Source organism: Habropoda laboriosa, unplaced genomic scaffold (genome assembly GCF_001263275.1).
Source record: "Habropoda laboriosa isolate 0110345459 unplaced genomic scaffold, ASM126327v1 scaffold698, whole genome shotgun sequence".
In the NCBI taxonomy this organism is placed as follows: Eukaryota; Metazoa; Arthropoda; class Insecta; order Hymenoptera; family Apidae; genus Habropoda; species Habropoda laboriosa.
Genome location: NW_017100789.1, coordinates 234052 through 249294, shown reverse-complemented (window position 1 = coordinate 249294; position 15243 = coordinate 234052). Strand labels below are relative to the sequence as shown.

Below are 15243 nucleotides of genomic sequence, written 5' to 3'. Positions count from 1 at the left end.
TACCAATTTTCAATTTCCATGTTCCAAAGTTTCAAATTTTCTATTTGCCAAATTTATGAATTTTCAAGTTTCCAATTTTTCATTTTCCCAAGTTTCCTATTTCCAAATTTCGTGAATTGGCAAACTCGCAAATTTCCTATTTCCCAAATTTATAAGTTTTCAATTTTCCAATTTTTGAAATTCTGAAATTGGTAGTTACCGTGTGATATTCTCAAAACCTCTCTTCATTTTACTATTGGAAATTGATTGCTGTTTGATAGTAATTTATTTTGATGGATTACGTTAGTGAAAAATTTTTTCTCAAATTAATATTGTGAATTCATCATTTTATCGGAGTGTAGAATATTATAGGAATATTGGAATGGAATATTATCGAAGTAGGGAATGTTTTTCAAATTAATATTGTGAATTTATAATCTTAGTGTAGTATAGTATCTTATAAGAAAAGAATGATAGAAGAAATAAGACAAATGAGCATTTCTAGGTATAATGATCGCGACAACCGGTAGAATCGGTGTCAACGTGTCGTTAATTATGGAAAAAGAAAGGAAATAAATAATCTTGCCGCCTAACTAATCAATAGAATCGTTCATTAGCATACAACGAATTTGTTTCCTCGGATTTTTCAATTTCATATGGTAGAGGATTCTTAGACAATGGCGTCAATCGGTAAAAATGGTGTCAGGAGTTATTAATTATTGAAGATGGAGAAATAAAAAGGTTGCGATTGTCTGTGGAGAAAATTCAATGGAACGGAATGAAAAATTGAGCAATACCTTTGAAAATAACTTGGAAAGAACGGTGATGGTTTTTTAAATTCTATTTTCTGTAGGAATTCCTTGACCTGTCCCCGTTTACTAACTGGCAATTCTCATAAAATCACTTTAGAGATTGATATCATCGCTTCCTGTTAACAATCTCCCTATTCATAACACCATCGACTTCATTTACATGCATTGTTCGTTGTCTTATCAATTATCATGATGGGTGACACTATCTGAGGTTGATAAATATCACGTTTCGTTGTCTGTAAAGCAGTCAATCACCTCGTTTTCCGTTTTTATCCAAGCTTTTATTTTAACACTCATTGATCGCAATTGGAGGAAATATCGAGGGCTTTCAGTTTTCAAATTAGAACTTCACAAATTTGTAAAATTCCATTGGTCTGCAATTTTCTCAATTTTGAATTTTCCAAAATTGCAATTGCCTAATTTAGTAATTTCCCAAATCTGCAATTTTCCAAATATCTGATATCCTAAATCTCTAATTTCCCAAGTTCACAATTTTCCAGATTTCCAGTTTCCGAACTTTCAACATTTCCAATTTACAAATGTCCCCGAATTCTCAATTCTCCCATATCTAAGTTTCCTAATATCTCATCACGTCAAACCTCAGTATCTTTCTTCCACTAAAAACTTCTTTTAACACAATTATACAAGCTCTAGTTCCTTAAAATTACTTCATCTTAAGGGGCTATTTTGAATAAAAATAGGTACGAATAAAATAACTTCACGATTTACCTGTTTTCTCCTGATAAGGATCGTACTGGCCACCAGCGGATCCAAAGCTGTCGAACGCACCCTCTTCTTCCGGATCGAAGTACTTCCTGAAACGACATCGTACCTCATTACAAAGACTGCACGCGTCCGCATGTGTACACGCGCGAAACGAATTGAACGCAATACCTCCCTCTGGTTCCATCGATGGCTCTTCGTGACAGGAAGCTCCTCCTTGGAATTTCATGTTCAAGACTGCCGTGAACGTTGCACAAGACCAGCGTCACGAGACCTGAAGGAAAGAGGAGTGCCTTCGCTCGAAGATGTTACACGGATGAAATATTTCTAAAAGTCAATTTGTTCGAAGGTGCTTCGAGATTTTTCTGTCACGTTTCTTAAGGTCGATATCATGGAAGATATTTCAGTTTTTAGGTATTACTGTGGACTTTCTTTTCCTGGGTGCTAATATTTCAGTATTCGTAGACTTCGACGTTTTATGATTCAACGATCTTTAGTTTGGAAATGGAACAGTTCACGAAATGAAGAATGAACACTTCGAAATTTCTCAGGTTTAGAGATGCGGAATCCTGATATATTAGAAATTTGAAAATTGAGTACTTTAGAAATGTGAAAATCTGGGAATTTGTTAGAAAAGCTGCAATCTCAAATATTTGAACGAAACTGTAATCTCTAATTCTCCAATCTTCAAACTTTGCTATTTTTCTCACACGCTTAATTCTTGAATTTTTTCAAATTTCCAATTCTCTCCTTTCTTATTATCCACATTTTCAATTCTTCTAACCAGCATCGATGCCACAACCCGTTATCATCGCCTCCCAATCCATAAATTCCACTTTCTACCTCGCATTACGTATGCGTATATCGTTCGAGCGTGAAAACAGTCGATCCTTCGCGAGTAAACATAGCATGTCGACAAATCCTCGTATTCGAAACACCCATTAACACCTCTAACCTAACTATCTCCCTGTCAACTCTTCTCTACCTCACCATAACATCATGCAATCACGTAAAGCACGCCACAACCTACGAAACAATAATCTCATCAATTATTACGACAATCGTCAACATTGAAAATGTTCAAACTCATCCTCTCATTTTTTTACTATTATTAAAATGCTTAAAATGCCGTATATTAAATTCTGTCCTACTGTCAATTTTTATATGCAATAGTTAACCCTTTCCAGGAAAGAAATTTTTCCTCTATTCTTTGTTAATAGTTAAATACACCAAATCTAACTGTGTGGCCACTTGTAAAAATGTTTATTTTACTGAAAAATTACTATGGACAGAAATACGAAATCATTAATCTAGAGAGTATAAAACTATTGTTTGGACATTGTTATCTGACCTGATGAATGTATAATTGGGATACGCGCGTAATTTTCTCACATAAGTTTAATCTTGGATAAACTGCGATAAAAACTACTGAAAATATCAATTTAGCATTTAAAAAAGGTTATGTAAATGTTAAGACACTTCAACGTTGGTGTGCAACATTCAAGATTGTTGACTTTTTACTGGAAAGTGAGCCAAGAGTTAATGGCGTTTCAAGAAAAATTATTGAATACAATCCACGGTAAAGAATATGAAATTTTACCACATCCTCCTCTATTCACTCGACCTTTCCCTAACAGACTACCATTTCTTCGAACAATTGTTTTAACAAATAAATTATTTGAGAATAATTAACAGCACAAAAACTAATGATTTTTATAAATTTCGAATAGTGAAGCTATTAAGTTATATAAGAATCGTTAGAAAAAGTGCATAAAATCCTATGGAAATTATTTTGATTAGATATATTATTTTTCGAAAAAACACGATATATCTAAAGTTTCATTTGAAAAAACAACGTATTATTACTATAGAACATTTTAACGCTTAATTTTAATAGTTTAATTATGGTAAAAAAGGAATGGAAAGTATCACAGGCGAGAAAATTCGTGCAATTTTCAAGATATTAGCGAGTACAAGAGATTCATTAACGACGTCTGATTATACGCTTTCGCTTTGTGGTGTTAATCGTCGTCTCATGACGTTTAAACCGCGAGTTAGAGATCATTGAAGATCTATTTCCTCGATATTGTCGCTTAATACTTGGCTGAGATTGATGTTTTTCCTGAGGGAAACTGATTGTGGTGTTGGGTTGGTCCATTTTAAGGTAATTTTAGAAAAGGTTACTACTTATCGTTCGTTTCATTAAAGAGAAATTCTTAAGCATAATATAGTAGTATTGGTAAATTAGTATTTTCAAGAGATAGGTTTCAACAAAACTGTCCAATAAATTGAAAAGAAAAACAGCTTTATGTTAAAACATCTAATCGAAGAATTTCCAGTATACAGAAATTTATAAACCAAGAACTACCTGAAACCGTAATTTAATTAATTACCTTAAAAAGTTCAAACCGTTTCTAAAAATATTTTGTTAAATTTAATAATTTGTATATATGTATATATGTAATGTATGTATATGGTGATTCTGGCAACTAGGCTACGCTATAGCTCTGTTCCAAGTAAAGTTAGAAAAAAATCGTAGAGGAAAACATTTCACTGTTTAACAGAACTCTATTATCTTATAATACGATTTTTTTCAATAATGCATCGGTGCACTTATAAAGTGTAACTTCACTTTTTTGAAATGGAACCACACTTTTTCTTTGCATAAATTAATTCTTCGAGTAATTCTACGAATAAAAGGTACAGATGTATAAGGCAAAAAATGTAACGCAATGAATTATATCTTTTATTCGCAAACTTACTCGAAGGGACAATTTATGCAAAAAAAAAGTGCATCGACGTACTTTCGGGGAAAAAATCGTACCATAGGATGATAAAGCTTGCTAAACAGTGCAATGACTTCCTCTACGATTTTTTTCTAACTTCACTTGGAGCAGACCTAAAGCCTGGTCCAGTTGCTAGAATCGCAAGAAAATTGGTGTCCCTGGTGTCCAGTGGTGTACTTTGGTACCGCACTCTACTGTTCCTAAGAATGAGGAAAGGTCATATATATTCAGGTCTGAAAACTTCTCTTTTCCGAGATACAGACACTTCTAGATTATGATAGAGTATTGTAGGAATGTTTGAAACTTACTTAAAGAAGAGACACTGAGCTTTTCTGGCTTTCTTATTAGCTCGTCCATAAGTAAAGTGAATATCTGCCCACTCGATATTAGACTAAATCATTCTGATAGCACTGTCTTCACTATGAAACGTTTAGATACATACTGATTTACTGTGAAACACGCTGCCTTTAATGTCAACACAACTTGCTCTAACATATTACTTACTTTTAACAAAAGAAATTATGACAGTGCTTGAAATTCGAAGTTTGAATTTTCGATGTAAACAAGAAGTGTCTATATCTCAAAAAGGAACATCCTTAGGAACAGTAAAATACGGTACCAAAATTTGGCCACCTATTTCCTTGTCTATATGTATGTATAATTGTTTTTCCGTAATTTTCCGTGGTTGTTAATGTCTAGTAAGTCGATGTGACATTAAATAAATGAGTAGTTCAATTAATATACCTGCGTAAAATGAAATATACTAAATGAAACTCTGTTTGTTGGGACAAAATGAAACTTAAACGCGTGATGTGACTAACTTAACCTGATTCTTCGTGAATTACGCGAAAACACTACGAATTATTGGCACTCATTTCTTAAGTTATGACCATGAGGTTACAAGCTAACGATGCAGCCTCTGCGTCACCGGAATTTCGACATCCAAAGAGTCGTCCTTCCTGTAGCGTAGCTACAAATAAAACAGAAGCAGACGCCTCTTGCAATAGCCAGAGAATGCGTCAGAGGTGATGGAAACACGGCTTGTTCTTACTTAACGCAGCCCACGGTACGCAAATATGAATTAGTTGCAAATCTGTCGAAAGAGAGTCGCAAATTATGCGAATGAAAAGTGGTGAAAAAAGGAGCAATGGCTGTAATTTGCTTCCATTACAGGGTGGATTAATAGTCACGACTTTGGAGGTTTGTAAGGAAGGCGTTAACAATGAATTTCGACATTTAATTTCATTCGTGAATCTCTTGGAAATTTCAGAATTCTATTGTAATTCTGTTTCTTTAAGTTTGGCTAACAGTGGTAAGTTTTTAGTTTTCCAATCTCCAAATCTGCGAATTTACCATTTTACTAGTTTCAAATTTTCAATTTCCCAAATCTACAAGTTTCAAAATTCGCAAATTTTTAATTCTTCAGTTTCCCGAATTTCCTTCTTTAAAATCTCGCCGATCGGCAAATTTCCGAGTACCAAATTTTCAATTTTCCAAGTTTCCTAATTCTAAATCTCGCAAATTAGGAAACTTGCAAATCTCCTATTCCCCAAATTGATAACTCTTCAATCTTCCAAACTTTCAGTTTTCCAATTTTTTGAAATTTGAAAAAAAATAATCCATTCACAATCGATCCAATCGAGACAGTTTCCAACGAACCGAAGGATCACTCGTGTATCACAGTTGTTCAAACGACCATAGTCGCTTGTCCCAGCCGGTCTTGGGCGCTTTCTCGCATGTAACCCAATTAAAAAACTATAACGCCGAGTGATGTCATTGAGAATGCGGGATAACGGGATCACGTGTTGTGGGAGGGGCGATTCTATCGTTTCAAATGATCCAAGTGCCATGGATTCCAAACGATTCATTCTCTTGTTCAAACAGATCACCGGTGTCTACCCGTACTTACACGCTCATTGTACTTGTTGGCATTAAAAAGATGAGCAAAAGAAAGGTCAAGAAGTTCGATGTCTAAGAGAGTCTCGGAATACTATGGATCGTGAAAGACCACAATCGTTTCGTTTCCTTTTAAACTTGTTAAAAGTCATTCGTTTCTGACTCGTTTCATCCTTTTTCTTTTTTTTTCTGTGAATTGCTTTAATTACAAGTGTAATTCCATTGTAAATCAAGTGTAATTTAGTTAGATTTTACTGGCAAATTAGTTTAATGACTGATCGGAGGAGAATGTGGTGCCATAATGGCGAAAGAAGTGAGGGATTTCTTGTGTGTTAGGTAAAAAGAATTTTGTGATGGTTCTGGGAATATCCTACTTTCGTCATTTCTTAGTTTCCATACTTTACTTCAGTGGTATTTTCGTGGAAAATGTTTGCACTGCATTTAGAACATTTTTTCTATTATTTTGCTAATATTCGAAAAGAAGAAACTTAGAAAACGCTACTTTTGAGTTCTTAATAAATTTTAAATTTGCAACTTGTTTTTTTATCTTTTATCCCTTACTCTCCTCGTTTTCTTTGCTTTTGGAATAATTTTTCTTTTTTTTTTTTTGTAGTCTTGGAAAATAGAATTTTTGAATAATTCAATGCTAAACGAAGAAATCGTTTCTTCTGTTTCTTCATGTTATGTTATTTTATTCTCGGCAGAAACTACGCAGAAACCAGTAGCCACGTTAAAAATTGAATTACACACATCTCGATCAGCTTCTGATTGATGCCCTCGTAACGGTGAGAATTTACACCGTGAAAGGGTCTTGTGCAATTTCTGCGTGCATATTCGACGAGGAAAACAATGAAGTGTAGCAAGCAGAGCAAACTAATTGCATATTTATTCCGCTAAAATTTATCCACATGTTTGCAATTTCGTAAAATATTCGACGTTATTTAAAAAAAATTATGCGGTAAATTTTGTATTGTTTTTAAACATTTTTAACCAACAGAAAATTTTTTATAATTTTTTTCTAAGTTTAACCATCTAGTTCGAAGTAGAAAATTTGTAAAAATAAGAAGAATATTGATATTTTTGTATTTTTCTAAGAAATGGAGGATTTCGATTGGGCGTGTGAAGATTTACGAAAAGTTTCGGTATTTGTTTTATCTGTTCCATTGTATCGATCGTCGTGTCACTTCCGATCAATTGAATCGTCCGTTCATTCGTACAATCGTAACAGAACACTTCATTGTACCTCGAATACAGTCGTGAGATTGAGAATTCGCGTGTTCCTGTCCCGTGCAGTTTATGAATCATGTGGATTTCACTTGCACGGAGTGTACACGATATTTATAGAAGTAAAAACGGAACTGAAATTTTAATATACAGGGTGGTTAAAAAAGAAGTATCAACAACTTATACTAACGCTCCTAATTTTCTTCGTTTCTGTAAGTAAAAATAAGATGAACAAGTAAAAACTCTTTGAAAACAAAATAAATAGTATCATTAGTTCCGTTTAAGTGTTGACATTTTTTTGAACATCCTGTAGATTGTTGAACAAATTATCCGAAATTTAACATTCCCCATAGAACACTATTTATTTGTTCGGTATTAGTTTTTCAATAAACAGAATATAAATCGAATTTAAGAATATTTTGGTATTAATTATTGTATTACAGAGGAGTCTATTATTTACAAAGCAAATGTCAAGCGGAATAAATCACTCCCACGCAACACCCATTATATTTGAACAATGCTTTTGTAATTGAACGTTCGCGGTGAAATCCATAATTTCCGGATCCTATTTAAACGCGAAGGTGCCAATTAATTGGGAATTGTACGAAAGTGAAATGAATTCTTTTGCCAGGGAGAAGATATTTACATTATATCATCGGTGTAGAATATTCATCATATTTCATTATATAGCTTCAGCATCACTGTCCTTCTTTATTTACATATTGCTTTGTGGAAGAAATATTAATTGCAAAGTAAATTAAGATCTGAAGATATATTACAGTGTACAGGAGAATTTAATCATGATCTAATTAGTATCAGAGTGGTCATGTTGTATAATCGTTATGAGAACAGAGCAGAATTTAATAACTACCATTTGTAGTGTCTGTCAGCAGTGTCATTTTTTTCCCCTTTTGACTGATATTCAGTTTATGGTTCATGAAATATGAGACAGTTACTGTCACACTTTACATTTGTTTTTTTAATCCTTACTAAAAACGGGACATTATTATTCTGAACGATTCATTAATCTTAAATCAGATACTTCATATCAGATAAAAATTGAACACTGTGTTAAATAGAAACTAGACACTGTTTATCAAATGTACAGATGCAAAGCAAATATCTTGGAAGACAAGTAGTTAAAAATTGAAGACATTTTATGATATGAATGTAAATCATACATCTTAAGTAAAGAACCCACCAAAGATCTTGCATGACCTAATGCAAAATTTTGTAGAGCTAACCAGACACCTCATGTTACCACCTAAGATTAGACCTAAGATTAGACCTATCAATAACAAAATTGAGTATCACCTCATAACAAATATAAATATGTTACAGCACCTCCTAAAAACAGACCTTCTATCATCTACAAATTGAACACTGCATACTAAATATAATCTTAACATTTTATAGCACTTATGAATCAAGTACCAACGCAACACCTCTCAAATCAAATGCCTCACAATATCACCTAAAACCAAACCTTCAATCTAATAAAAGTTGAACACCTCATATCAAGTATAAATCTGATCATTGTATAGCATACATAAATTAAGTACACCTCGTGTTAAATACAAATTTCAATATTTCATAGCACATGTAAACGAACTAGCAACTCAACATCTTTCAAACGAATTAGCTCGCGGTACCTCCTAAGACTAAACCTTCCATCACCCACAAATTGACCACGACGAATCAAACATGACCTAAATACTCTCGAGCACATCGTGAAATACCTGAACTAAAGTACAATCACCTCACAATCACCTACTAACGTCCTACAACATCTTTCTTTCTCAGACACGATTTCTACCGAACGAATCAGCAACTTCATCGGGATCACCTCTTACCTGTGACCAGAAAGAAACGGGTCTACACCGTGCGTAGAGTACAGGTAAAATATATAATGTAATCCGAGTCGCGGCAAACCTTCGAATCGGCGTTCGTGTTCGCGGCGGAAATTCGATTCGTTTTCGCGTGGCGACACTTACACAGAGCAGGCAGCGTGATCGGCATTTTGTCGCACGTTGCATGAGTCCCGGCGAGCTGTTCGACGTCGAACGTCCGGCCAGCGTGAAGCAGCCGATGCACTGCGAGCCTGAGATCTCCTCCCGAGACTCTTCTTCCAACTCCTTGCACGACGAAAGGGAAGGGATCCGCGCCTCTTACCTTTCTTCTTCTCGCTTTCCACCTCTCACCCGATATGAGAACGCACAACGGTCATCCCTCTGTTGTGAGATGGAATTTCTGCCGCGCCTTCGTGCTGAAATTTTGGCGAGGATTGGCGACACAAGTCGCTGCTTCTTCTTCCTCTTTTTTTTTCGTTTTGACGATTATGCTGAAGGTTTTTGCAGGTTATTTTCTCTTTTCTGGGAAAGGAGTTGCATCGAGTTTAGGTGTCTTCTCTTTCAGATGGAGATGAGTGACGATTTGGTGATTGTTGATGGCTGGAAGTGAAACTGGTTGAGCTGTATAAAGTTTAGCTGTCTTGCCTTTCAGATAGAGTTGAGTGAAGTTGATTTGATGATTATGCTGAAGGCTGGAAATGGAACTGGTTGAGTTACGTTGAGTTCCAGTGTCTTCTTTAAGCCGATGTTGAGTGAAATTGACGAAGAAGTGGAGTTGAATGATCTTTCAGCTGTATTTTACTTAGAAGTGGTTCGAACAAGTGGAGTTTAGTGAGAATAATTTAGATTTTGTGTGTTCTTAAGGTGAAGTTGGTTTAAGTTTCTTTAGAGTTGAACTAGGTTAGTAGAGTCAAATATAGCTAATACAGTGTAACTTACACTTGATCCGGATGAATAGTTCTGCCTTAGTGTAATTGAAATTTCCTCAAGTGTTCTCAAAGTAAAATTAGCAAAAGTTTCACTTGAATCTAAGTCATAAAACCTATAACCTATGAAACCTCAAGCCTATAAAACCATTAACAACCGCCTTCCATTCTCGTCAAATCTACTCCATCGCTAATGAAACATTCAGAATCTTAAATCCTCTCAGCTAGAAAACATGATCGTCGTTCCAAGTGATTCACAGACGAGTGGAAAGTGTCGTTCAGAACGTTTCTAGAGACATGATCCTTCCATTAACCGATCTCGCGTCGCATCTGACTGGTTCGAGCTATCGAATTCCACCTGGGCAGTCCCAGATGCTCGCAATTAAAATGGAAAGTAGAACGGTGCCCCATAAAGTTAGCCGTCTCTCGCGGAGAGCACCACGCGTCGATCGTTGCACGGATCGATCTCCTTTCCACGATACCTCTGCTTGCAAAATAATGATCTACGCGCCGAAACGGGCGTAACACGCGCGTGCCAGCTTCGCTACTCTCGTCCCACGATCGCGTTGCGACCGATCTGACATTTATTGTCGCTCACGCTACTACGCCCTCGATGCTTCAGTTCTCTGCCTCTGTGGAAATGCATCGATGAATCGGTGATCTTGGAATCACATATGAAAGAGTTCGATGATGTAGCAAACGTATCGAGAATTTTAATTAAAAATGCTTCCTTTATTTGTACATTTGTTTCACTCTGATGTCCTTAACATAACTGACTTTCTTTCTAAAAATCAATATTTGCACACTTTCCTACAATCACTTGGAGTTTTCTGCATAGATGAAAGTATTAGAATTGAGTAGGTCGTCATTTTTCACAGTGCATATTCTTTTTGTTAATAAGATAGCAATGGTGGAGTGAGATGAGAGATTGAAGAAATTAGGATCACGAGGAGGTTCGTTATTTGTTGAATTTTTTTTTTTCAAATTTAAATCTCAATCTAAGTTCCAACAACTTAAAATTCAGAAAGCATTAACTTCTAAGATCTAAACTAGAAAAGTAATAGAAGTGAAGAAAGCCCCTAACCTAGACCTTAAAGTATGTATCGAAAAGGCAGGTGAAAAAATCGATCCATTTAAAGAATATCAGGGAGCAGAAAAAGAGCGTAGATTGTTTTCTCCATGAGTCAAGGAACAGGACAAAAAAGAGGATAATTCCAAGAATAACTTCATCAAGCGTGCTGCGTGTTCGAGGGAACACAAGATCCTACATTCTTTTTGTTCCACTGGCTGGCAATTCCATTCCTCCTTGTTCCGTAGGTATGGTAGGAGCAAAAGTCTCTTGGATGTAACCAAAAGGTGTGTATAAGCGGGCGAAATGTGTGCTGCATCGATACGTGGGCGCGTGTAATTGAAGAAAGAGGACACATTATGTAAGTTGGATGACATTGCCTTCGTTCTGCACACGCGACTCACCTCCATCTCACTCTTTCGCATCTCTGCTCTCTCTTCTCACCTTTTTCTCCTTTCTCTCTTCCCTCTTCTTCCTCCTTTCTCTTTTCTCCCTTCTTTCTTTTCTTTCATTTCTCCTCTTCGTATTGCTCTGTTTACACCTCTCGAAGACCCTTTCGACCCTCTTCTTTATCACTATTTATTTTTTTGTTCGCCTGCTACTCGCTTCTGTGCTTTGAACTCTTAAACTTTGGCCCGTTTAATTTATTCATTCTCCCATTGGCTTCCTTTTTTCACACTTTGTATTTCTGCACCTTTTTTCCTGAGATTCTTCCCTGTTTTAGTGTTTTAATCGTCGACTATGATGTAATTCAATTTTTTCGACGAGTCAAGTAGTTTGAATGAAAATTAATTAGAAGAGGGAGTTCGAATCATTAATTTCACATCATGAAGGTTTATTATTTAAACGCGAACGAAACATCAAATTTAAATTACACCTTTATTCTACCTTTCCAATTAGATTATCTCTATGTGATATGTAGATTGAAAATCTACGTCGGTATTTACAGTATTTCTAAATAGAATCTAGATCTGAACGAGATAAAGTCCATCAGACTCCGGTTTAATGTTCACAGATAAAGTTTACATCGAATCTACATAAATCGCGACTGTCAATTGATTTCTCTAATTCTTCGTCCCGGATTCTAAGTGACTTTTCAACATGTCCCATACCTCATCTCTCATCTCCCGCTTCGAAAAGCTACTTTCCTATTGCGTAATCTTGTTTTCTGCCTTTCCTCATCCCTTTCGGTTTGATCCTCCGCCGTTCGAACGTGCACCATTGGCCAGTTTCATCGCGAAACTCCTTTCTGAGCTCGAACATCGACCGATCTCTGCTCCTCCTGGGGATCGATTGCGATTCCACGTCCACTGACCAGCCGCGCGATCATCGATCAGCATCTCAATTAGGTGCATCCGTATTCCATACGATTGCATCACGAATACCGGTCCTCTTTCTTGGGAATTTTGTGCTAAAAATTCCAAATGGCTATCGTGGGAGATCGTTAGAATGTTCAGAGTGTGAAAATGTGGGAAATTTTTCGAAGATTCTAGTTTTAATAGACTGCTCAGAGTCTCAAAGTTTATAAAATATTCAAAGACTCTAAGTTTCAAACTATTCAGAGTCCTATAAATTCTCGAAATATGAAAAATTCTCAATCTCACAAGGCTTATAGGTCTCTAAATTCTCATAATTCACAAGCTGCTCAAAGTCTCATAAATTCTCAAAACACTCAAAGGCTAAGAAGTTCTTAATGTGTTGGAAAATATGCTGCAGAATCATAAAATTTTCATAATTCAATGCTCAGAGTTTCATAAATTCTCAAAATGCTCAAAATCTAAAAGAATCTCAGACTCGCAAGATTCGTAGGTCTCTAAATTCTCATAATTCGGAAGCCGCTCAAAGTCTCCGAACTGCTCAAAGCGCTCAAAATCTAAAAAAAATTCTCAATCTGTTTAAAAATATGCCCGCAATGCTCATAGGTCTCAAAATTCGAAACAACTTTAATTCACTAGAAGTTTAAAATTTTCGTGAAAAATCAACGCAACAAGACATCAGCTTCGATTCAGAGATAACTTAATTTATTTTTCTCCGCGATTAGATTTTTCACTTGAAGTTATACAATCCAAATAGAAAATGATAGAAGAACGATTAGGAATGAAAGGCGCGAACCAACATGGAACAAGTGACTCACGGGAGCACGTGTACAGATGGAAAAAGGCTCAAGGATGCTCGTCACGCAGGACATCGTTTGTCAACCGGGTGAAAGAGGCACAGAAACAAAGAATAATATTTATTATCCTTTGGAAAATCTTGACAGTGTATGCCAATGTATAAATACAATCTCATAAATATTTGATTCAGAAGCAATTAAATCAGATGAATCATTGATCGTTAATCAATCGTTGTAGAATAATATCTTCTCGAAAAATAGCAAATTGATTGAGGATTCTTTGGTTGTATTTTTATAGTGCATCATTTTCTTAAAAATAGCTTTTCTGATGAAAAACTGATAGTATAATATCTCCATTTACTATAATCATGGTACTATAACTTTAATACCCATTGAACTAATTATTGAGTATAGCTATTGAACGAAATAGGATCATTTCAAGATTCGATTTACTTTACTTTCTTCCTCTATTCGTATTATTGCACGTTAGGTTAATGCCCAAATAATGGGACTTTCTATTTTACGATACAAATTGCTCTACACCAAAGATCCTCCGTTTGTCCATTTCTTTTTTTCTTTTATTCCTGAAGAACGAGACGATCGTAAAAATGGTTAGGTAACAGAATGATGAACTTTCACAGGAATTCCAAGCGCCTCTGTGTCTTCGTATTACGTCAATTCTGTCCCCTAAAAGACTTGGAATTACCGCATTTTAATCGTGACAACCAATGATCCTCATTTTATCTAAATTGAACAACTAACAAAATTTTCACATCTCGAATGTTTTTTATGTGTTTAGTACCTTTAATATCTCTGGTATTGTTAATATTTTTAAAATTAAGCTCATTTAATTCAGACAACTGAATACGATATATTCTCGCCATTCTCAAATATGAAAGTAGAAACTGTCACTAATTTAATTCGATTAATTCAAACAATTAAGTACAACACATTTTCTCCGATTTCAAACATAAAATGATACCGTTTCAAATTCGATCCAGCAAATTCGTACAATTCAACACAGTAGATTTTCTCCAATCGAATTAATCTGAATGATCAAAACACTGTAGCAAAAATGCTAAATCAATCCGTTCTAATAATTAAGCAATCTCACACAACGAACCACATTCTCCTTTCGTTTAATAAATCATACTTGATCCATGATCAGTCGGAATCAATCTTGGTTCGTCAATGTAGCACGTTTCGTCTTTGAAACAACTCTCTAACATTGCCTCATGAACATAGAACGCGAGACAATCTTATTTAATGTGACAAAAATATTCCAACAAATGGTCCCTCGATTTGTCTTCTCAAATTTGAACGCAGTAGGATGTCCCTTTGAGTCGTCCAATTAGCGAATCATAGGCGTAGATGATCATCGTGTCCAACTTGACCCGAGGATGTACATTCAGGACGTTGATCGTCGATGATCGCCTGTGTCATTAGAAGAAGATGGAGAAGGAAAGAGCAAAACTGCTACTTCAGGAATTTACGTAACGGAGTTCACCGCAAATATCGTCAAAACTGAGGTCTAATTAAGCCTAGTAAAAGCATTTCTATTGACCTAATTAACAGTTAATGTAGTTTACGATGATTCCAGAGATTGTAGGTGCAAGCGGAATTACTTTGAGTAGGCCACAATGGGAATAGGGAATGGTGTATTATAGTGAATTAAGATTTTTCAAGTGTTAGAGTTTTTAAATATTTTTCAGATTTGGGATTGTTGAAATTCTGAGAATTTGTAAAGTCTCGGAGTTCTCAAAATACTTTTTGAATTTCTTGAAGTATTTGATGTTTCAATTTCTTGAGACTATTCAAAGTAGAAGAATTTTCTAACTAGCAAATTTATAAATTTCCCATTACTG

The 15243-nt window shown here is 35.4% G+C and overlaps 1 protein-coding gene across 1 annotated transcript in view; it reads right to left on the bottom strand.

Annotated features, from left to right (window-relative positions):
* The window catches only part of LOC108577234 (serine-rich adhesin for platelets-like), a 194090-nt gene that overhangs the window by 11320 nt on the left and 167527 nt on the right, over positions 1–15243 (bottom strand). The window contains exons 2-4 of the mRNA XM_017940366.1: positions 9415–9614; positions 1686–1788; positions 1521–1606 (exon numbers count right to left, since the gene is read on the bottom strand). Of these exons, the coding sequence (XP_017795855.1) occupies positions 1521–1606; positions 1686–1788; positions 9415–9614 (389 nt within the window). The remainder of the gene's footprint in view (positions 1–1520; positions 1607–1685; positions 1789–9414; positions 9615–15243) is intronic.